The sequence below is a fragment of the Barbus barbus genome, assembly GCF_936440315.1.
Source record: "Barbus barbus genome assembly, chromosome: 6".
NCBI classification, from domain to species: domain Eukaryota; kingdom Metazoa; phylum Chordata; class Actinopteri; order Cypriniformes; family Cyprinidae; genus Barbus; species Barbus barbus.
In genome coordinates this window covers 18,444,577-18,466,609 of record NC_136734.1, presented here as the reverse complement: position 1 = coordinate 18,466,609, position 22,033 = coordinate 18,444,577, and the positions used below count along the sequence as shown (strand labels likewise).

At 37.5% G+C, this 22,033-nt stretch overlaps 2 protein-coding genes across 2 annotated transcripts in view; one reads left to right on the top strand and one right to left on the bottom strand.

Annotated features, from left to right (window-relative positions):
• The window catches only part of col27a1b (collagen, type XXVII, alpha 1b), an 81,603-nt gene that overhangs the window by 32,750 nt on the left and 26,820 nt on the right, over nt 1-22,033 (top strand). Inside the window, exons 8-23 of the mRNA XM_079418159.1 lie at nt 4,894-4,938; nt 6,043-6,096; nt 7,232-7,276; nt 8,279-8,332; nt 11,123-11,167; nt 13,953-14,006; nt 16,002-16,046; nt 16,230-16,283; nt 16,823-16,867; nt 18,023-18,076; nt 18,418-18,471; nt 18,596-18,649; nt 19,179-19,232; nt 19,339-19,392; nt 20,294-20,338; nt 21,150-21,203. Of these exons, the coding sequence (XP_079274285.1) occupies nt 4,894-4,938; nt 6,043-6,096; nt 7,232-7,276; nt 8,279-8,332; nt 11,123-11,167; nt 13,953-14,006; nt 16,002-16,046; nt 16,230-16,283; nt 16,823-16,867; nt 18,023-18,076; nt 18,418-18,471; nt 18,596-18,649; nt 19,179-19,232; nt 19,339-19,392; nt 20,294-20,338; nt 21,150-21,203 (810 nt within the window). The remainder of the gene's footprint in view (nt 1-4,893; nt 4,939-6,042; nt 6,097-7,231; nt 7,277-8,278; nt 8,333-11,122; nt 11,168-13,952; nt 14,007-16,001; nt 16,047-16,229; nt 16,284-16,822; nt 16,868-18,022; nt 18,077-18,417; nt 18,472-18,595; nt 18,650-19,178; nt 19,233-19,338; nt 19,393-20,293; nt 20,339-21,149; nt 21,204-22,033) is intronic.
• On the bottom strand, nt 8,695-10,501 carry LOC306871884 (uncharacterized protein). Its single transcript, XM_079420115.1, has 2 exons — nt 9,487-10,501; nt 8,695-9,431 (listed from the first exon to the last, which is right to left on the bottom strand). The coding sequence occupies exons 1-2, from the start codon at nt 10,222-10,224 to the stop codon at nt 9,045-9,047; spliced, it is 1,125 nt and encodes a 374-aa protein (XP_079276241.1). The 5' UTR covers nt 10,225-10,501; the 3' UTR covers nt 8,695-9,044.

Here is a 22,033-nt window from a genome sequence, read left to right as displayed (position 1 = left end):
GCATAATAGTGTAATTATATTAAACTTTATCGTCGTCACAGATTTACTGAATGGGATGGAAAAAAGAGCCAGTTACTGCAGGGGAAAAAATACTTTTGCTTTTACTCAGCCAGAGGTGACTGACCAATTGGGAGGAAGACCTTTGGCACAGATTTTGAAATGGAACTAGAACAAGCTGCGTTTTTTTGGAATTTGAGGCATCCATTCATAGTTACCTGGAAGAGCATCTGTGTCTGCAATAGTTTTGTGAAGCAACACTCGTGTCAAGAGAGAGAGAGAAAAAAAGTATATTTGTTCCTTTTTCTGTAGCTAAGGATTACATAAGATAAATAGTGCAAAACATTTCAGATACTACAGACTGTCTTGGATTGTCTTTGTTTTGGACCAAAACTCCAACTGTCAGATGTTTTTAAAGATGAACTAATCAAGTTTAAATTGATTGGCTAAGAGCTAAGCTGTCTTGGTTTATTTAGTAGTGCTCAGTATCAGCAGAAATCACATAAATAGAAGTTAGTGATTTAAATTTATGAATCAAGTTCCCAGTGGAGTGCTGCTGAGATATTGTTTTAAGTCTGCTGTCTGCTGCTCAACAGTATCATCAAATGGGCTTTGTGAAGCCAGGCAGAAAAAATGTTTTGTTTGTTGTCTGCATGAAATCAGATTTTTGCAAACCATATTTACTTGTGGCTTGAAATCTGATTAAAATCAGATTGTATTGCATGTCAGATTTCATGCCAGTAAGAATATGGCACAATGCTCAGTGCAGTTGTGCAATACAGCTGTGCCCACATTCACTCACTCACTTAACTACTGTATGTTGCATTCAGTATGTAGTAAATTGTGAATGAATGAGCAAGTGAGTGATTTTGGACGCATGCATAAATGTGTAAAATACAGTAATTATGTATTTTTTTTGTGTAAATAAAGGCACAATGTAACACATGTATCAAGATATTTTCTTCTCTATTATGACGTACATCTAAGTGAAACAAATTGTTAAAAAAGATTTTCAACAGCAGTATGTCGTTTTACAGGAAGATGTATTTTTATGCAGAAAATATGCACTGTTAAAAAAAATCTGTAAAAATAGGGCACAATGCACTGTATTAAAGGTGGGGTATGTATTTTTTCAAAAACGCTTTAGAAAGCGTTTTAAAAACGAACTTGTAGCCAATCAGCAGTAAGGGATGTGTCTACTCATGATGCAGAGGAGAGAGTGCTCATCAGTGCACATGACGGATATTATCCGAACTGAGCGACAACAGAAAGATAGAGATGGTGGATAAAAACAAAAGACGAAAACATCTGCGGAGCAAAAGAAGGCTTACACCGTGTCTACACCGGACGTGGCAGTTGTCCTGTCACGGTCTGGCTACACTGGACGGGACAAAGCGACCATTGAAAATCATTTGGAATTTGTGTCAATATGTCATAGAATGGGACAGCAGTCTACTGTCACGTATTTGATGTGTCGCGGCGCGGCATCCAGTGTAAACAGCATCACTGATTATAATGAGTTTTGCTTTGTTTCACAGAACTAATCGTTGCCGTACACATGTGTGGGGCGGAGTTATCAAAATAGGGCCGAGACCCTTTTGGGGTAGCGGCGTGTTTGTTTTGGTGATTTCAAATGTCAACATTGGCTACCAGAAATCGCTTACTCCACCTTTAATATGAGGGTATTGTCTGTATGTATGTATTTATTTATTTATTTATTTATTTTACAGTGTACAAAAAACAACAACCAAATAATACAAAAAAGTAAAACAGTGCAAGCATTAAATAAAAATAAATAAATATGAATAAACAAATAAATACATATTATGAAATATGCAAAACTAAGAAAGTGCACACACATGTGGGATCTATTTGTTCTCTGTGTGGTTTAAACGTAAGCACTAATGGCAATGAAGCCTGGCCCTCATTGACACTCTGACTCTTAGTTCTACACTGGGGACTTCCCTCCCCTTATTCAATATATTTCCATAGTTTAGGAGGAGGGAGGGCATTGTTCATTGTCCTCCAAAGAAGAGCACTCAGTTCCAGTGTGGAGATCATAAGCCTGTATTGTATGCATTTAACCTGTCTTTGATCGCTTGTGCCAAACTATGATTTCTTTTGTTTACTCAGAAGAGTCCTCACTAATTAGGTTTCTGTAAGCAGTGTTTTGTAAAGAGATTTGCCCCAGCAGGCACAGATAAACACCTAAAACAGTTGATGGAACAATTGCCACTGGCACAGTAGCTGCGAGTGTTTACTCTAAATCACACACTTTAAAATGCATAAATGTCATTACATTATATAATAAAATATCAAAGCAAACAACATTTATTTATTTTAAATGAAAGATTTTTCACAAAAACACGTTTATGTTTTAAATTGTTTAATAAATTAATAAATGTACTAATAAAGAAACATACAGTAGGTAACATTTTAGTATAGGGACCAATTCTCACTTTTAACTAGCTGCTTATTAGCATGCCTATTGTTGACATATTGGCTGTTTATTTGTACTTATAAAGCACATATTCTGCATGACCGTATTCTACATGACCCTACCCAATACCTAAACTTAACAACTACCTATTAATAAGCAGCAAATTAGGAGTTTATTGAGACAAAAGTCATAGCTAATGGTTTGATGATAGCGAGTATTGAACCTTAAAATAAAGTGTGTCTGAATATATTGGTGGATCATGTTCATAGTAATGTAATGTAATGAACTACACCTGTGGTCACTTAGTTCTGTGAAAAGCTCTGGAATTATTTGTTTGCAGAATATTTACTGATATTTTGTTTCTAATGTAATTGAATGCATCCTTTTTGGAGACACTGTAAATATATCTTTATCTATATCTACATCTATGTCATTCATATATATATCTATATCTATACTGTATTACCATTGCAGAATTTGGGCTTGGTAAGATTTTAATTTTAAAAAGAAGTCAGTTATTTTTTACCAAGACTTTTATTTGATCAACATACCGTAAAAAATTGTAATATTGTGAAATTACAATTTAAATTAATAAATTACCATTTAAAATAACTGTATTTTATTTGAATATTTTTAAAAATGTTATTTATTCCTTTGATCAGATTTTTCAGCATCATTACTCCAGTCTTCAGTGTCACGTGATCATTCAGAAATCATTCTAATATGCTGATTTGCTACTCAAGAAATATTATCTTATTATCAATGATGGAAACAGTTGATGCGTAATATTTTTGTGGAAAACGTGATACACTTAGTCAGGATTCTTTAATTAATAGACAGTTAAAAAAAAGTATTTATTTGACAGTTAAGATTTACCATTCTTACTTTTTATGAATTTAATGCATCCTTTCCAAAAAAAATAATAAATTCCGCAATAAAAAAATGGTTGCATTTTGTTTTACAGAATGTGTGCTTGCATGCACTTACAGTGTACTTACACTGTACCTACCTAAGAAAGTACTGGGAATATAAGATAAGTACATGGGGTAGGGTTAGATTTAGGGGAAGGTTCAGGGTTAGTACCTAGTTATTACCTAGTTATTGTAATTACTGTACTATAATAAGTACATAGTATGTACATGAGTAATAGAATTGTAAAATAAAGTGCTACCAAAATGATAGTATTCTATATGTACAATGTGCTTGGTGTGGGAGTGTTACTCAGTGAGAGCTGATTCTTGCTGTAGAATTTCCATTCCTCCTCTTGAATTCTAGTCAATAGATGTTTCCTCTCTGTTATTGTAATCCCAAAGGTTACTGCCAATTACCCAGCCAAGACACATAACACCACATGATTTTTCACTCACTGTGAAGGTGTCGATGATGTCTTCATTACATTTACAGTCCCTATAAATCTTCATAGAAGGAAAGGTTCTTAAAGTGGTACCTCAGCACACTGAGGAATGAGTGCCATGAATGTTCCTGTTGTGTAGGACCTTGAAGAGCTCCATAGGTCGATTCTGAATTGTTTTTGTTCATTGGTTCTTGTTCTTCTTAAAGTAATAGTTCACCCAAGAATGAAAGGAGTGGTTCCAAACCTGAATATACTGTACTTTTATTAAATGGAAAAGAGCAGCTTGGACATTCTGTGAAATATCTACAGTTTAATATATAACATATTAACATATTAAAATATATATGTATAACATTACGTTAACATTTAGCTGTTAACGAGAAATTTGTAATGAAGCAATTACAATACATAGTTGAGTTAATGCAGTAAACTCATAAAAATAAAACCCGAAGAGGTAGCTACCACATAAGCATAAAATGTTGTCTTCCCCTCATTATGGGCTGATATGAGAGCAAATTGGCCTGTCCCCTGACTATTTAAGCATCTGCTCAGCCGTTAATGAGTTGGTATTAGTTCGGAAGTGGCTGTTAGAGTGGAATCTGTTAATGTGCACTTTGAGACCTTATGCGTTTTTCTACATTTATTACTTTTCCATCCCTTCATCCTGGGAACATTTGTAAACCGCTGGGATTGTACATGCTGGTTTCACTTTGTTCCTGTGACACATTGGCAGACACATTGAATGCAAAAGCAAATTTTAATTTCATTATGTCAAAAAAGAATGACGTTACTTGTGTAACGGGAACATACTGTCAGCTTATGGTCATTTAATAGCTGTTTGTGGGAAATTATTAAGTTCCTTTAGAATTGCTAAAGTTCAAAGATTATGATAGATTTTCTTCTGGCTCTGTATGTGGAAACCCCCCAGGATATGATTAAGCAAATGTTTGAGTAGTGACTCCCTTAAAGGCACATTATCCTTGCTGTAATTTACCTCCTATTGTTTGACAAACTATAAATGGGAGTGTTTATATCCTTTCGCAACACTCAGTCTCTCTCTCTCTCTCTCTCTCTCTCTCTCTCTCTCTCTCTCTCTTCTTAGGGACAGAAAGGCCATCCTGGTCCCTCTGGCCACCCTGGAGATCAAGTGAGTTCCTATGCCGTTACTTTTTTTTTTCACTTTCCACAAGAGAATTAAAGGATTGATAAAACTATTATCTTTACATAACCAAAGTAAAAATCCTAAAGGTGTCGTCACATTCACCATTGCTTTGCGAACTTTTGAAAGCCAAATACTTTCATTCTGAAGTGAATCGGGAAGAATTTCATCTATGCAATTTTTGTTTGGGGTTGGCAGAATAGCTTGGATTTTTATTGTGTCATTATTACCATTATTATATCTATGGCTTTCTTTTGCCTGTGAAGTTTGACTGTGCAAATGTGACCACACCTTAGCTCTGAATATTATCTTGTCTGTTTAGTAGACATGATGATTTCAGTTGGGCTCTCATTTAGAACTTTTCAGATCCTTTGAGACCTCAGATGGAATGTATGTGTACAGTCCAAGAGTACTTTTTTTAAAACTGTGCATAAATGTTAGGATTAAAAAAGTGTAAACAGATTACAGACTCAAAAAAATTATTAAATGCATTCATTTTTTTGCAATATTTTTAGTGACAGTAAATTAATTGACATCCCTAGTAAAATTTGCATGTAACAACAAATTTTTCATCTAACCAGAATACTTTGCTACTCAGTTGAGATGCATTCCAAATCATCCACACTTGCATATATAATAAATGACATGCTTAGCAATGTACACAACAAAACTAAAAAGAGACTGTAGAAAAAAAAAAAAAAAAAAAAAAAAAAAAATTCTCAGTCTAGACTTTCCTCAAATTTCTGGAATTTAGATTTGTTGAGTTATAGTTGTATAAAAATAATATCTAATGCTTTAATCTTTGTTTCATAATCTCACAATTCTGTGGTCGGCCACACATGCTCCATTTTTGTCATATTGACAAAAATGGCAATACATGAGAAGAGACTGAAACTATTTACAGACACGCAGAAGAAAAACATGTTGTTTTAATAGAAAGGCTGTTCACTCCTCTCTCTCTCTCCGTTGTGCTTTCTATCTTTCTTTTTGTTTGTTATGGCTTTCCACAAGAAGAGCTTCCAATGCTAATGACATATTTATAGTAATGGATTTTTTCCTCCTTATATTCTGTTCATTCTCCTCTCTCCACAGGGAGAAAGAGGACCGGATGGAAGCCCGGGTGCCAAAGGTTATCCTGGCAGGCAGGTGCAGTAAATCTTCTGTTGTGCTGCTGGCTTGCACAGTACTCACGGACACAAGTATAGTGAGACGAATAGTAAAGTGTCAAGACCTTGTATTGGAGACTAAAACAGCTTGCTCTGCCAATATGACCACTTATTTTGACTTCCTTTTTGAAATATGAGAATTGTTTTTGGAATTAACAGAAAATGAAAATGAATTTTATATTTTGAGCTTAGTGTGCTAGCACTAAATTAATAATTTTTTGGGTGCCAGAGGCATGTATGACACCTGATCTTTGGAAAAGTCATTTGCAAATGATGATTCTCCCACTTTTGATAAATGTTCTCCCTCTGCTGAGTCAGCATATGATCAGCCCCATCTTTTCCAGATTCACATATTCAGGGAAACAAATATATGTAAATATACTTACTGTGTGTAGCATCGAAATACAACTTACTAATTCAAAATTCTGGTAGTTTCCAGTCTTACATAACTTCACAATTAGGCATGTTTTAGAAAATGCTATTGGGATTTAGATTTACGTCGATTTTTTTGTGGACTTTACAGAGAATCAGCTGATTTAACTTTTTAAAGGGATAGTTCACCCAAAATGATGGCATTTAGTCGCCCTCAGGCTGTTCCAAACCTGAATGATTTACTGTCTTCTTTTGAACACAAAAGAAGATAATTTTAAGAATGTCGGTAACCAAAAAGTTGACAGTGGCCACTGACTTCCATAGTATGGAAAAAATACCATGGAAGTCAATGGGTACCGTCAACTGATTAAATGGCAGAATTTTCATTTTTGGCTGAGCTATCCTTGGCCAAGGTTGGCTAAATCGGCACATGTTACAAAAGCGCACATCCCAGTTCAGTTTATGTTTAAAGTTTGGCAAGTCTAATTGTGAAAATTGTTTCACAGTTCTCAAGTATGTCCTCCAAACACTTGATTAGTCTTTAGGAGGACATTGATTGGCACTAGATCAACTTATTTGCTACTTTCCACCTGTTCAGCATCAAATCCAATCTGTTCCTCGTGATCTATCATTTTTTGATAGTGTATTATACACAGAATACTATGGAGTTTTAGCTTTAATGAGCATATTTGCAAAATTGCAACATCATAACTCATCACAATTGATTTGTTTACGTTTTGTAGGGTTTGCCGGGGCCTATAGGAAATATGGGACCAAAAGGTGTACGGGTAAGGGATAAATAACAAAGAGACTCTCTACATTGCCTGTTTTGTCTTGATATATATAAAAAAAAAAATCAGAAATCATTTAGACTGTGTTGCTATAAGTGAATCATCATGTATTGGCTGAGTTCAGTTAAGATGAGATGTTTTTGCATTCTATGTTTGCTCCTACTTATAAATTTGCCTAAAGGTGATAGAGCTATTATGTTCAGGACGTTTTGTAAGGACTGCTACATTTTTGGTATTGAAACCTTGTTTTCCAGTTTGGAAACTCTAAAAGGCACCAGAAAAGGAAATGGTTGTAGACATTTAAGGATCCGGTATTGGGAGTTGTTTTCAATATAAAACCTCAGAACATCAGCTCTGAATGTATACCACTGTCAGCTGGGTTTTATATTATAATTCCACTAACATTTTAAAACCAGTTTGGTCTTGTAAAGTATATGGCAGCAGTGTACATCCAAAACTTTTTTTATTACTTCCCTTAGTGCTAACATATTCTTACTAATAGTTCATTCTTTTTTTTTCTTTTTTTTACTGTATATAAGAATGTCAATGTATTTGTAATAAATATATTTTTAATAATGTTTTATTTCATTTAGTTAGTTAATAGTTAATGCTTTTCATTTTCATGTTGCTTTTTTTCATGTTGCTTTTTATTATTGTATCATAAAATGCATCATTCCCTCATCAGTCTTTGTCTTTTTCTTTTCATGATTTTATTGTATGTTCATGTGTATTAACCTTGTGACCCAACCTTAGGCATCCTGCCGAATGCCAGTGTGATCCCTGGTGTGAGGGTATGTGCCCTTGGACTACATCGTGGAAGCCAGCACCATGCAGTCCATGGGCATATACACTTGCCTCAAGGCCTAGATCTTCACCGAGCGTCCACTGTCCTCAAAAGGCCCTTGCAAGATAATCTGCTCTTTATCAAGGGATATTCAGACCATATCACTCAAAAGTCTCTCTGTTTATTTCTTGTCTTTTTACACTCCCCTTTTTTAGGGCTTCATTGGAATCCCAGGCATCTTTGGTCTCCCTGGACCTGACGGAGAAAGAGTGAGTTTTGCTGTGGTTTCTGCACTCAAGTGATTTTTTGTTAATGATGTCATAAAGAAATGCACAGCAAATAGTTTGAATTTGAATAGAATAGAAATATTACAATTATTTACAGATTTAGAAAAAGCTGAACACAGAAAACAAACCAAAAAAAAAATATAACAACACACCAAATGTATGTACAAAACAAACAAAAATCCTGTAACGTGTCTGTGGTTGAAAGAAGCAGCGCACGACGAACGGATAAACAAAAGAGTCACCTTTAATGAACCGCTTTCACACTCACTAAGACTGTTGTTAACTTAAGATCGGACAAACATAATGACAAAACTGAGGACTTATAAAGGGGAGGAACAAACGAGGAAACAAGGTAATTAATAGAACACAGGTGATGACGATAATTAATTAACAGAACTAGGACACAAACTAAAACAGGAAGAACCAAATAAGGACAAAAAGGAAACTAAACAAACAGTTCTGTTACAGATATCGCCCCCTCCCGGAAGGTGCGTCCCGCACCGTAACAGTAACATCGGGGAGGGGGGGCGGGCGTCCTGGAGGCTGGAGCAGGACCAGGATAGGATAGGGAAGCCTCCAGGACGGATCAGGAGCCTTGGGAGGCCATGGCAGGACTGGAGATTCGGGAGGCCATGGCGGATCTGGGGCCTTGGAAGGCCATGATGGATCTGGGTCCTTGGACGACCATGGCGGATCAGGGTCCTCGGGCGACCATGGCGGATCTGGATCCTCGGGCGGCCTTGGCGGATCGGGGTCCTCGGGCGGCCTTGGCGGATCGGGATCCTCGGGCGGCCTTGGCGGGTCGGGGTCCTCGGGCGGCCTTGGCAGATCGGGATCCTTTGTGGCCTTGGCCTTTGGCCTGGCCACACAAACTGCGGCTATATGGCCCCCCCCAAAATTTCTTTGGGAAAGTTCCCCTCAGGCGGCCATATTGGAGGAGAGGACTCTTGGGGGCGCTCTGGAGGAGCGGGCACTTGAGGGCGCTCTGGAGGAGCGGGCACTTGGGGGCGCTCTGGAGGAGCGGGCACTTGGGGGCGCTCTGGAGGAGCGGGCACTTGGGGGCGCTCTGGAGGAGCGGGCACTTGGGGGCGCTCTGGAGGAGCGGGCACTTGGGGGCGCTCTGGAGGAGCGGGCACTTGGGGGCGCTCTGGAGGCGCGGAGCTGGACGGAACCAGCGGAGACGAAGGAGAGCTGGACGGGACCAGCGTAGATGCAGGAGGGCGCTCTGGCAGCGCGGACTCGTGAGGGTTCTCTAGCGGCGCAGACACTTGAGGGCGCTCTTGCAGCGCGGACACTTGAGGGCGCACGGGAGGCGCGAAGCTGGATAGAACCAGCGGAGACGAAGGAGAGCTGGATGGGACCAGCGGAGACGCAGGAGGGTGCTCTGGCAGCACGGACACTTGGGGGCGCTCTTGCAGCGCGGATTCAAAGGGGCGCTCTTGTAGCGCGGACCTTAGAGGGCGCTCTTGCCACGCGGACACTAGAGGGCGCTCTTGCCGCGCGGACACTAGAGGGCGCACGGGAGGTGCGGGGCTGGACGGGACCAGCGGGAACTCAGGTGGGCTGGACGGGACCATCATCGCCGTGAACGGCGTAACGTTCATCGCCGCCGGCGGAACATTCATCGCCGTGGGTAGGGCTCCGACTCGGGGTCGGAGGCTCTCCAGACACCGGATGATGGCTTCTCTCCAATCGAGGTCGGAGGTGTCTGGGAGCTCTTGCTGTTGGAGGTAATTGAGCCCGAGCCGGAGCAGCATCTTGATGGTTCCCCCATCAAGAGAGCTGGCGAGGGCGAGAGGCGCAAAAGCCAACATAAAACTTGCGGGGTCCCGGTTGGCGTAAGCCAATTCAAAAAACTGCGCGAGCTCGCCCATCTTCAGTGTGGTCCGATCTTCTGTAACGTGTCTGTGGTTGAAAGAAGAAGCAGCGCACGACGAACGGATAAACAAAAGAGTCACCTTTAATGAACCGCTTTCACACTCACTAAGACTGTTGTTAACTTAAGATCGGACAAACATAATGACAAAACTGAGGACTTATAAAGGGGAGGAACAAACGAGGAAACAAGGTAATTAATAGAACACAGGTGATGATGATAATTAATTAACAGAACTAGGACACAAACTAAAACAGGAAGAACCAAATAAGGACAAAAAGGAAACTAAACAAACAGTTCTCTTACAAATCCATTGATGTTCCCTAGTTTTTAGAACAGTGTGGCATATTGGAGATGTATAGTCTTGGTTTTATATGCCCCTAGATAAAGTATTACTTGAGCAAAGCTCACATACTTGCACTTGTGCCTTGCATGTATCATTCTTCTTTATAATGGTGGCTTGTAAATTCAGAGCACTTGCTTTGAATAGGAAGCCTGGTGAAAGGGGCACGCTCCACTAAAACCACAGAGATCCCCCTTCAAAACAGTAGTTAGTCTCAGTTCTCACAATATTTGCTCAGGAACCTCGAGCTGGTGAATTTCCGGCCTGCAATACTTTGTGGAAATAGCGATATAAGCCCCCGGGAGCTGGAATATGGCCTGCTGCGGATTAGCCAGATCATGTCTCCTATTTTCAGGCCCAGAGGGACAGAGTTCATAGAGATCTGAGAGACACTTTTGTGTCCAGAAGAACAGAAACTAAAGACCTTTCAGCATTCACACAGTCTGTTTCATCTGGGATTGGTAATTGGTTAATTCATTGTGTGCTTTTTTTGTAAATTCTGTCTCTTTTTACCTCTTTCCATGCTCTCCTTCTCTCTGCTGTCTCTTCTTAGGGTTCACCTGGTGTTCCCGGGAAGAAGGGCAAGATGGGTAGGCCGGTAAAGTTTTCTTTCACCATCCTCTATAGAGAAACTTCTGTGAATGACTTGCTTCTGTGTTCAGTGATTTGTGACCCCTTTCATGCTGTTTGAGAGAGTTTGATTCTGTTTGCGCTGACTTTATGACCCTCATTATCTACAATCTTAAAGCAGGGTTTCTCAACCATTGTCCCACAGCCAATTGGATGGGTACATTAGAGTAGTTCACCCCAAAATGAACATTTGCTGAAACTTTACTCGCCCTCAGGTCATCCTAGATGTAGATGAGTTTGTTTTTTCATCAAAACAGATTTGGAAAAATGTAGCATTACATCACGTGCTCATCAATGGATCCTCTGCAGTGAATGGGTGCCGTCAGAATAAGAGTCCAAACAGCTGATAAAAACATTACAATAATCCACATGACTCCAGAACATTGCAGTAATTAATATCTTGTGAAGCAAAAACCTGTGTTTGTAATAAACAAATCAAAAGCAATGTTATGGATGGAGGACTTATATTTTAACCAGAAGCAACTTAAATTTAAAATGTTTAAAAACATTTTAAAAGCATCTTGATGCAGTTATTTATTATAAACATGCAGTTTTTAGTTTGATAAGACATGAATTGATGGACTAGAGTCGTGTTGATTACTTTGAATTACTTTTATTTGGACTCTCATTCTGACGGCACCCATTCACTGCAGAGGATCCACTGGTGAGCTAGTGATGCTAAATTTCTCCAAATTTGTTCCAAAGAAGAAACAAACTATTTTAAGCATACATTTAAGCATATATTCAATATTCTATTTTTTAAGCAAACCATAATTTTTGCGACTTTTTTCTTTAAGAACATGACCACATTGCAGCCTACATTCCACGTAATATGTAAAGCACAAGAAAATCTGCACACATATAGATAGATAGATAGATAGATAGATAGATAGATAGATAGATAGATAGATAGATAGATAGATAGATAGATAGATAGATAGATAGATAGATAGATAGATAGATAGATAGATAGATAGATAGATAGATAGATAGATAGACAGACAGAACCAAACTCAGTCATAGCATAAGTCATACTGCAACTCTTATTTTTCATTGTTCCTGACAGCCTGTCTTGGCAGTAGACAGAGCTGTCTTATTTTGTCTAGATGAATAATACTAAATTACCACTAACTAATTACAAAGTTTTTACCATCTGCACACCCATAATCATTTTCTATTTACCAAAATGACATTGGTGCTCTGAGACTGCGTATTTTCAAATGAACTAGACATTAAGAATTCAGGCTCATCTTTTTCCAAAACAACTACCGATTTTATGAAGTTCTTTCTCAAAGCACAAATGAAGTGCCAAGCACAGATACATCTGCTCTTAATAAGCAATTCTCTAACTCTGCAGTTCTGTTTGCTAGACAACACATGCATCTTTCACATCTGCATAACTCACTGTTTGCCTTTTTGGAGGACAAAAAAAGATCTCCACACGGCGCAAGTGTTGACTTTGGCCTTTGACTTTGACAAGCAGACGTTTAGCACACAGTGGAGTGCGACGTCATAGCTCTTGTCCTCTTATATAACGTAACAGTAGATAGAGGGGAAACAGCGCTGTCAGCGAATCCCTGCTGGTCCTCCTCTTGCTGCTCCTGGTCGTTGCCAGAGCAAGGAAACACTCAGCCATGGAATTTCCTGCAGGGCTGACAGAGATGAGAACTGAGCTTGTTTCTGTGACTCGGCATCAGGCTCTGTTTTCATGAAACAAAACTTCAGCGAGCAATATTCTTACTTTTTTATTAGGACATTCTTAATTGCTGTTGTAAAAAAAAAAAAAAAAAGGATTTTTGTCTTAGCGTCCTTTAAAACATTTACTTTTACAACATTTTTTAGACTTTTACTGCGGTTTTTAGACTGAATTTATTTATATACTGCATTTATTTGATCAAAAATACTTAAAATTAACAGCAATATTGTGAAATTATATTACTATTTAAGTTTTAAAATATTATTTATTCCTGTGATGGCAAAGTTGACTTTCTTCAGTGTCACATGATCCTTTAGAAATCATACTAATATCCTGATTTGGTGTTCATGTAGCATTTCTTATTATTAATATTGAAAACAGTTGTGCTGCTTAATGTAATTTTTTTGGCGCATACTCACATTTACTATTGATTTGATGATTTTACTTTTTCAGATACCATTTTATTATAGATAGAGCAGTTCATTCACACATTACAACAATTAAACTTCTTTAATGTCAGTAAGGTCAGTATTTATTGTTAATCTTTGCTATATGGAAAGCATGGCTAAAGTGCAAACTCAAAATAAAAAATAGTTCTAACTTACCATACTATCCACAGTAGAAATAGCAATACAAAGCCTTTTGTATTTTAATCTGTTTTACTCACATACTTAAATACTGGCAAAACAATTCTGGCCACTAATATACAGTACTCCATCCTAAACCACCTTTGTAAAATTAACAATGCTACAGTGTCTCCCAGTCTTCTAGAACATGTTGGCTGTATAGGAGATATAGTTGGTGGTTAGAACTTATTTTATCCTATTGCTGCTTTCCTGTGGATGTTTTTTTGAGATCCAGTTTTTCAGTATCCCATGATTATGTAGTTGTTCTGGTATTACAGAGGTTTGCGCAGGATTAATAGTGAAGGGACAATGTTTACCATGTGGGCAACTGGAAAGAGCAATGCACAAATGGTATCTATCTGGAGTCTAAGTGCGGTTTCATCAAGTCTCGCTCTGCTAAGCTCTGCTGTCTCTCACATTTGTGTGCTTAGGGCTTTCCAGGAGATTTTGGGGAGCGAGGACCACCAGGACCTGATGGAAACCCAGTAAGTAGTGATACATCAACCACCTGGCCAACTGCCATCTGGGGGGACTCAGAGACAGTTTTCTAATGCTCAGAGAGATTTAAGCATAGATGTTTGGGGTTATATTTATTATCAGGTTTAGTGTATCAGAATATTGCTGCACAGTGAGAGAAATATTCAGCAAAAAGTCATCCCAAAGTCTCCTACTGTATCCTCTGCATGCCCTTTTCCTGCCTGTGATACACTGTTATACACATACGGTTATACAAGCTGACCGGGCCACGCAAACCGCTACACTTTAATAAATACCTTTTATTTCTGCCACCGTCCAGTGTGTGCAGCTCAGCATTGAGTAATATTGGTAATGAGGAAATCAGCTGTCACTACCAGAGTCTACAGCAGATATCTGTTTTAGCCATTACAGGGGTTGCTTCACTACTGATCGTTTTACCATATTCTTTACCCAATTTTTTATCTTATTCATGTTTCCATGTACCATAATATTCAAATAAGTCATTTTTCTGTCACTGATTTGCATATTAAGAATTGACATCTTATAGACATAAGTACTTTATAATATCTTAGCAATCTATAAAATGTATACAAAAATGGTCAAAAATTCTTAGCAGAAAATTGTAATGCAAAACCATATTTCACCGGCTTGTCAGTGGTCTTTGTTAAGCCTTTCATCACAGTCACTATTGCTCATACTTGGAGTTAGGAATTTGAAAAAAAAAATAACCTTGAGTATTAGACTACAGATAGTCCTGAGCAATTTCTGGTTTGAACAGTCTTTTGGCTTATTGAAGAGATGTGAGCCATTGTGGCATTGTATTGAGTTCATCCCACTGAATATTTATTATTATTATTATTACATTTTATGTTTGGCAGAAGAAAGTCAATCATGCGAATGTGTAAATGAACTCTCCCTCTAAAACATTGCGCACTTTGATAATTCATACTGAGTGGTTGTCACATGCACGAGCACTGATTTGCCTCCGATTTCAGGCATTTGTCTGCAATTTCACAAAACTGAGCATTAGCAACATCGTAGCAGCCGTTAAAGGGATAGTTCACCCAAAAATTAAAATTCTGTCATTAATTACTCACCCTCATATCAGAACACAAATCCGAGAGCTTTCTGATCCTGAATAGACAGGAACGCAACTACCTCGTTCAAGGCCCAAAAAGGTAGTGAGGACATTGTTAAAATAGTCCATGTGACATCATTGGTTCAGCCGTAATTTTGAGAATACTTTTTGTGCACAAAGAAAACAAAAATAACGACTTTATTCAACAATTCTTCTCTTCCATGTCAGTCTTTGACGTACGTTCACAATAGTTCCATGACGCATACATGTGTTGGCACGGCGTTCTGATGTAGAACCCACATGTGCTGAGCTTGTTTACAAAGAGAGGAATGCAGAAAGCTCTCGGAAGGTGCACCATCACATAATTTAGTTTTGTTAAAAAATTGGATTGTACAAAAGTAATTCATTAAGAATCTCGCCTTGCTTGGTCTATTACAAACAGCCTATTTCAAATATACACTTGTGTGCACCGTTTTTTTCCTCGCCAACTCACTTACTCACTTTATCCTTCCAAAGCTGAGCCGGCAGTAGCTTAGCGTAGCACTGCCTGATTCCCTTCTGTACTGTAACCCTAACCATATCACAAATGTATAGGACACGCACGCCTTCACCTCAATCCTTTTTATTCATCAGCGGTCACTCAGCAAGAGCAGCCGACCCTGTAACATCTATCTGCTCACTTTCAAAGAACAAGGAAAGCGAAAATACACAGGGGATTTTTTTGGACTGCTGCTGAGAAAGGAAGTAGGTATGGCAGGTAGCAGCGGGCCAGTCACGCCACACAGAAAGCCCCTCTCTGTACTCTACAGCATGTCTCTTTCATTGGCTCACCGAGGGGTAGATACAGGCAACAGATTAGCTTGCTATCAGGGAACAGAGGATGTTATGCCAGTAACGCTCAGTATCTGATCTCTGTTTTTCACAGGGGGAGATGGGTGCCCCAGGTCCTGTTGGCATCCCTGGTTTTATTGTGAGTAAACAAACATTCAATTATTAACATTGAACCTTCTGGCTGTGGTTTTTGCCTTCCCGACATTGATGCTTTCTGATTTAGTTTTTTTTTTTTTCTCTTTTTTTTTTCTGTTGGCCTGTGAATATACTGTGTGCATTGTACATTTTTATGCTTGTTCATGCTTTTTATATTTCATGGCAGGGTGAAATGGGTCTTGTTGGAATTGTGGGTCTTCCTGGATTAATAGGACCACAGGTGATTACATTGAAATTGTTATGAACATCCATGCTGAAAAGACTATTTTAAACTAGCCTAAAGGGATTTGCTGGTCTTAGTTGATTTAGGATGGTTTGGCTGGCCTCCCAGCCTAAAAAGTAGCCAAAACCCCTCTAAAACAAGAAAAAACACACAAATCTAACCAGCTTGGTCAGGCTGGGAGAAATCAAAGAAAATTAATTTACAAAATGCTTGCTTTACACCCTACACTGGAATAACAAAAAGGAATTGTAACATGATTATTTTAACAATTGAAATGACACACAATACCTTTAGGTCATACACAGTATTACATAATACTTTAATTTTCAACACATTTAGTGACTTACAGTATATATTAATATGGATTATTTTCATAGCAACAAATGAAGTAGGCAACACTGTTCAATACATTTACAAACAAGTTCAGTTTGCATTTAAGGAGCAACTGATGGTTAAAATATATGGTCTTCAATTCATAAAACAATTCTACCATACCAATTCTTCTTTTTAAGAATTGTCTGTTTTGTGTCTTGCAGGGTATACCAGGAAACCCTGGCGAGTCTGGACTGAAAGGTGATAAGGTGATCTGAATAACCTTTATTAGCTTTTGCTTTTGCTTATTCTGTATTTGATTTTTCACAGAGCCATTATTAAGAGAGACTGAGATTAGCTGTAACATGCTAAAATGTTGTCAGTCACAGATACAAAAAGTTAAATCAGTAAAAAAAAAAAAAAAAAACAGTTCCTACTTTTATTCATCAAGGATGCATTAAAATGATCAAAAGGGACAGTAAAGATATATATGTTACAAAAAAATTATATCGCAAATAAACTCTAGTTTATTAAACTTTAAAAACTCTAATTTTTAAAGATAAAAATTAAGCAGCACAGTTTTTAGCATTAATAGTAATTATACAAAATGTTTTGTGAGCAGCAAATCAGCATATCAGAATGATTTCTGAAGGATCATTTGACACTGAAGACTGGAGTAATGACTGTTGATAATTCACATCGCAGGAATAAATGACATTTTGAAATATATAAATGGAAACAGTTTTAAATTATAATATTTCATAATAGTACTGGTTTTACTGTATTTTGATCAAATAAATATATCTTGGTGAGCATAAGTTACCTTTCAAAACCATAATGACACATATTCCATACATAACTCAGTAGAGTTCTCTCTCTGGCTGTGATTGTAAATAAATAAATAAACAAACAATCAAACAGATAAATAGATTTTCAGATATTTGAGATATTTGATTTTCAGATATTTGAGATTCAATAAAAATTGCTTTGAATTTCATAGAGTAATGAATGTCATTCTATCAAGTATTGATCAATATATTTTAGCAAAATAGTAAAGCAGTGATATTGTTACAGAGGTGTGCTTTTATGTGAGATTTAATATTAGAGAAGGATGGTCAAGGCATCAGCAGTGTAATCTCTGGATTGCTTCTCCCCTTTTCTGTGTTGGTCTCGCTGTCTGCCAGCTGGACAGGTGCTGGCAGCCCTGTACTTAAATGTTGTATTTTGCTGCTAGGCAAGATATTTATAAGGCTTTGTTTTGGACAGCTTCTCTGATCTCCATGTCTACAGTTACAGACACATTGTAACATAGACACAGAAACAGTATAGACATACAGACATAGAGACTGTGATTGAGCTGCTGGGACATCCTGACTTAAAGACCAGAGAGTGATGTTTTGTCACTGTTTTGTCTCTGTCAACAGGGTGAAGTCGGGTTGCCAGGTGAACCGGGAGAACCTGGATTTCAAGGTGACAAGGTATTTCAGATAACGGATTTTCTTTTGATGTATTCGTGCAGTGAGTAATACAAAAAAACTGTGTTAAAAAAAAAAATAGTGTAGAAATAATATTCACTCAGAAATTGTTAGTACCGGTAAATTTCACAGTTTATTACAAAGAAACCTCAACATAGATTTAACTGTGAAATGTTGAAATATTTTCTTGTAAATAATACTGCAATAATTTTTGTTTTATTTACAACTTCAAAAAATGTGTGTGTGCATGCATTTGTATTTGTGTGTATTTATGCGCATTCTAAGACCCAAACAGAGGTGTTTATTTAAGTAACTATGTACTTATAATTGACTGAATTTTCCAGGGTAATCAGGGCTCACCAGGTTTACCAGGAATTCAAGGAAAGCCAGGACCACAGGTTAATTCATACAACCTTTTTAGGATTATTGTTATTTCATTGTATTTTACCAGGTTGTTTAATCATAAATCTTTAGTTCTGATTGGACAAAGAGTCAAATTATAGCAAACTGTTTGTCTTTCAGGGGAATTTTGGAGATCGAGGCCCAGATGGTTTGCCAGGCCCACCTGGCCCTGAGGTAATTGTGCTTTCATTTCAGGCCATGTGTACTCTACAAAGACAAGGTCATTGCCTTGTGTACATTTAAAAACTAATGATTTCTTGTTTTACACTACACATCTAATCACAAATCAGCTGTGTCTGTTATAAGATTAAATTCTTTCCACTGAAGTTGTTCGCATACAAACCCATGCACAAACTCACAGAAAATAAACTATAGTGAAAGAGCTTAAAAACATGACACGGTGTCTTTCAGCTGCACATTAGTGCACTTTCTATGTCTTAAATTAGCAACAAAATGTAGCCAACTAGCAGACTTACAACATAAATTTGCACTTGTAGAGCACTTGGCTTTAGTCGTTCCTTCATTTTGTGTTCATTTAAAATAACCACAGAGAGATGGACATTAATTTGCAGTTGTTTAGAAAGCTCACACAGTCCTCCAATAGCTTTCAGAGTGAAAAGTTGTAGTTGAGCAGCTGAGGTAGTCTTCTTAGTTAAAGTATAATGCATGTAGTGCTAAGACTAATGTTGTTACCTTTTCTTAGGGTTTTCCTGGGGATATTGGACAACCAGGACAGAATGGCGCTGAGGGCCCAAAGGTGTGCATCTCTTTTCTTTAAGCTTTTGGTCCCCTTCCCAAAATTTGTAATTGGATCCCAAATTGTAAAATGTGGGCAAATATGCTAATTTTTTAATACATCACAGGGGAATGCAGGAACGAAAGGGATTCCAGGCCCTAGAGGAGTTCCTGGACTTGAGGTAGGATCCGGATTAACCCTTCCTTGGTTTAGGAATAAATCCTGAATTTATAACTGTAAATCTAAATGTACAACTGTATACAGTACCTGCATATATAGTTATAAACAGTGTTTAATTTAAACATGTTTATGTGATAATTATCCTCTGTTTATAAAAACCACAAAAAGTTACTTAATTCTGCAATTACATTTGTAAGTCTATTGGTATATACAAGGAAGCAAAACCAACATCCAGTTGTAAGTATAATTAATAAATATTTGCCTTTGGGTAAAGCCAAATATATAGTGTTTGGCGTACATTCTGTAAACCCATCAAGGCCTGGAGTTTTACCATTATACAGCCATGAGATTCCATGGAATAGTCATACATTTTCTATGATATATTAGGTAAAAAAATTTCCATAGATAAATAGGTGACACATAAATGCATACAACAGCTAGATATGTTTAAATTGGGTTACACCTTAGTATATGGAACAATTCTCACTATTAACTAGTTGCTTATTAGCATGCCTATTATTAACATATTGGTTTGTTATTAGTACTTAGTACTGTATCTGCACAATGAGGCACAACTTTAATAAAATCAAATCAAATCAAATCAAATGATCACGACCAGTTTAGAGCTATTCTGCGTTACTTGGTGTTGAAAATAACATTTATATGGCAAATAATAATCAACACCACATTTTAAATGAACCCTTTCTATTTTAACATCCATATTCATGCATATAAAGCATATCTTATTATTAGTTTATTAGAATCTAAGATGTCATTGTATTACAAGTGTTTTCAAAAGGCTTTTGCTCATATGCATATTAAAAACGTTAAAATCCTAATCAATATAATTTTGTAGATGCTTATTACTTCTAAAATTATAACACCTCTGTTTTAAACCACAGGGAGATCAGGGCCCAGTAGGACCACCAGGGGCTCCAGGACTAGAGGTGAGTGCTTTCTTGATACACACCTTGGATATCTTGAGGTAAACTTCAATTAGACATCTTAGCAATCACATTGACTTATAGCCTATTGACATTCTAAGGAAGCTCAAGGCTCAGGTTGTTGATGCGGGTTCATGTTTTCTTGTAATTTTCTAATTTACAGTTACAGTTGAGCATTTAGCATAATATAGTAATAGACTTCAGACACTCCTGTTGGTTTATGTCACTCAGCAAAGACGTTTATAATGTGTTAGTTTTAAATCCCTCCAAATACAACAATCTCCCTCTCTCCCAAAACAATTACACAACAGCTTACAGACTTGACCCTGATTCAGCAATGATGGTATAAAATGTAGTAAAGAATAGTCTGTCCTTATGCCAAAACCTGTCATACGAACAGCTGCCTATACCTGACAAGAGATGAATTCAAATGAACAGTTCATTGCATTTAACACACTTTTTCATGGTCAAACCTTGCCAAATATCCCACGATTTTAGAGAGTCTGTCCAAGTGAGGCCAGTGTGGATAATTTAGCTAATGAGGCAAAAGGGTCAGACATTAGCTAATAGATGACCAGGGTCTATCCAAGCTCCAACATAAACACTTCTGAGTATTGTTCACTGGATTTGTGAGACTGGAAGTGATACAGCTGTTTCTGAATTATTTAATGAAGCTGTGCTTTCTCTCTGGGAGAGCTCATATATTGGTGAATGGAGGAGATTGGTCCCATGAACAGGGGCTAATGAGATGTCAGGGAGTAGATTTAGAGGACTGGGAGTCCAGTACTATGGGTCATTTCTACTTTCTGTTCAGGGCAGGCCTGGGAGGAAGGGTTTCCCTGGGAATCCAGGGGAGGATGGAATGAAGGTAAGAATTCATGACAGCCAAATGGCCACTATAATTTAGACTCCAATTTTCCATTAAATGTGTTTCTTCAACTATTTGGCCAAGTTTGGCCCAATGGAAAATCTTTAGACTCTCAATCTCAATAGTTTTTTCTTTAAAAGTAATCAATTCTTAATGAAAATTCCCACAACATTATTTCATCATCACACCATGTTTAACCATATAAAGCCTTATGTATGAAATAATATTCAGGAGAATTTGTGTTAATACAGACATGGTCAGAATTGTTGGCACCCTTGGTAAATATGATCAAAGGAGGCTGTGAAAATTAATCTGCATTGTTAATCCTTTTGATCTTTTATTTTAAAAAATCACAAAAATCTAACCTTTCATTGGAGAATAAGAATTAAAAACGGGAGGAAATATCATTATGAAATAAATGTTTTTCTCTAATACACATTGGCCACAATTAACGGTACCCTTTTATTCAATACTTTTTAAAACCTCCATTTGCTAGTTTAACAGCTCTAAATTTTCTCCTATAGTGCCTGATGAGGTTAGAGAACACCTAACAAGAAATCAGAGACCATTCCTTCATCCAGAATCACTCCAGATCCTTCAGATTCCCAGATCCGTGACGGTGCTTCTTGTCTTCAGTTCACCCCACTCATTTTCTACAGGGTGCAGGTCAGGGAACTTGAATGGCCATAGCAGAAGCTTGGTTTTGTGCCCAGTGACCCATTTTTGTGTTGTTTTTGAGGTTTGTGTTTGGATTATTGTACGGTTGGAAGATCCAAACATGGCCCATTATAAGATTTCTAACAGAGTCAGTCACTAATTGATTTTTTATC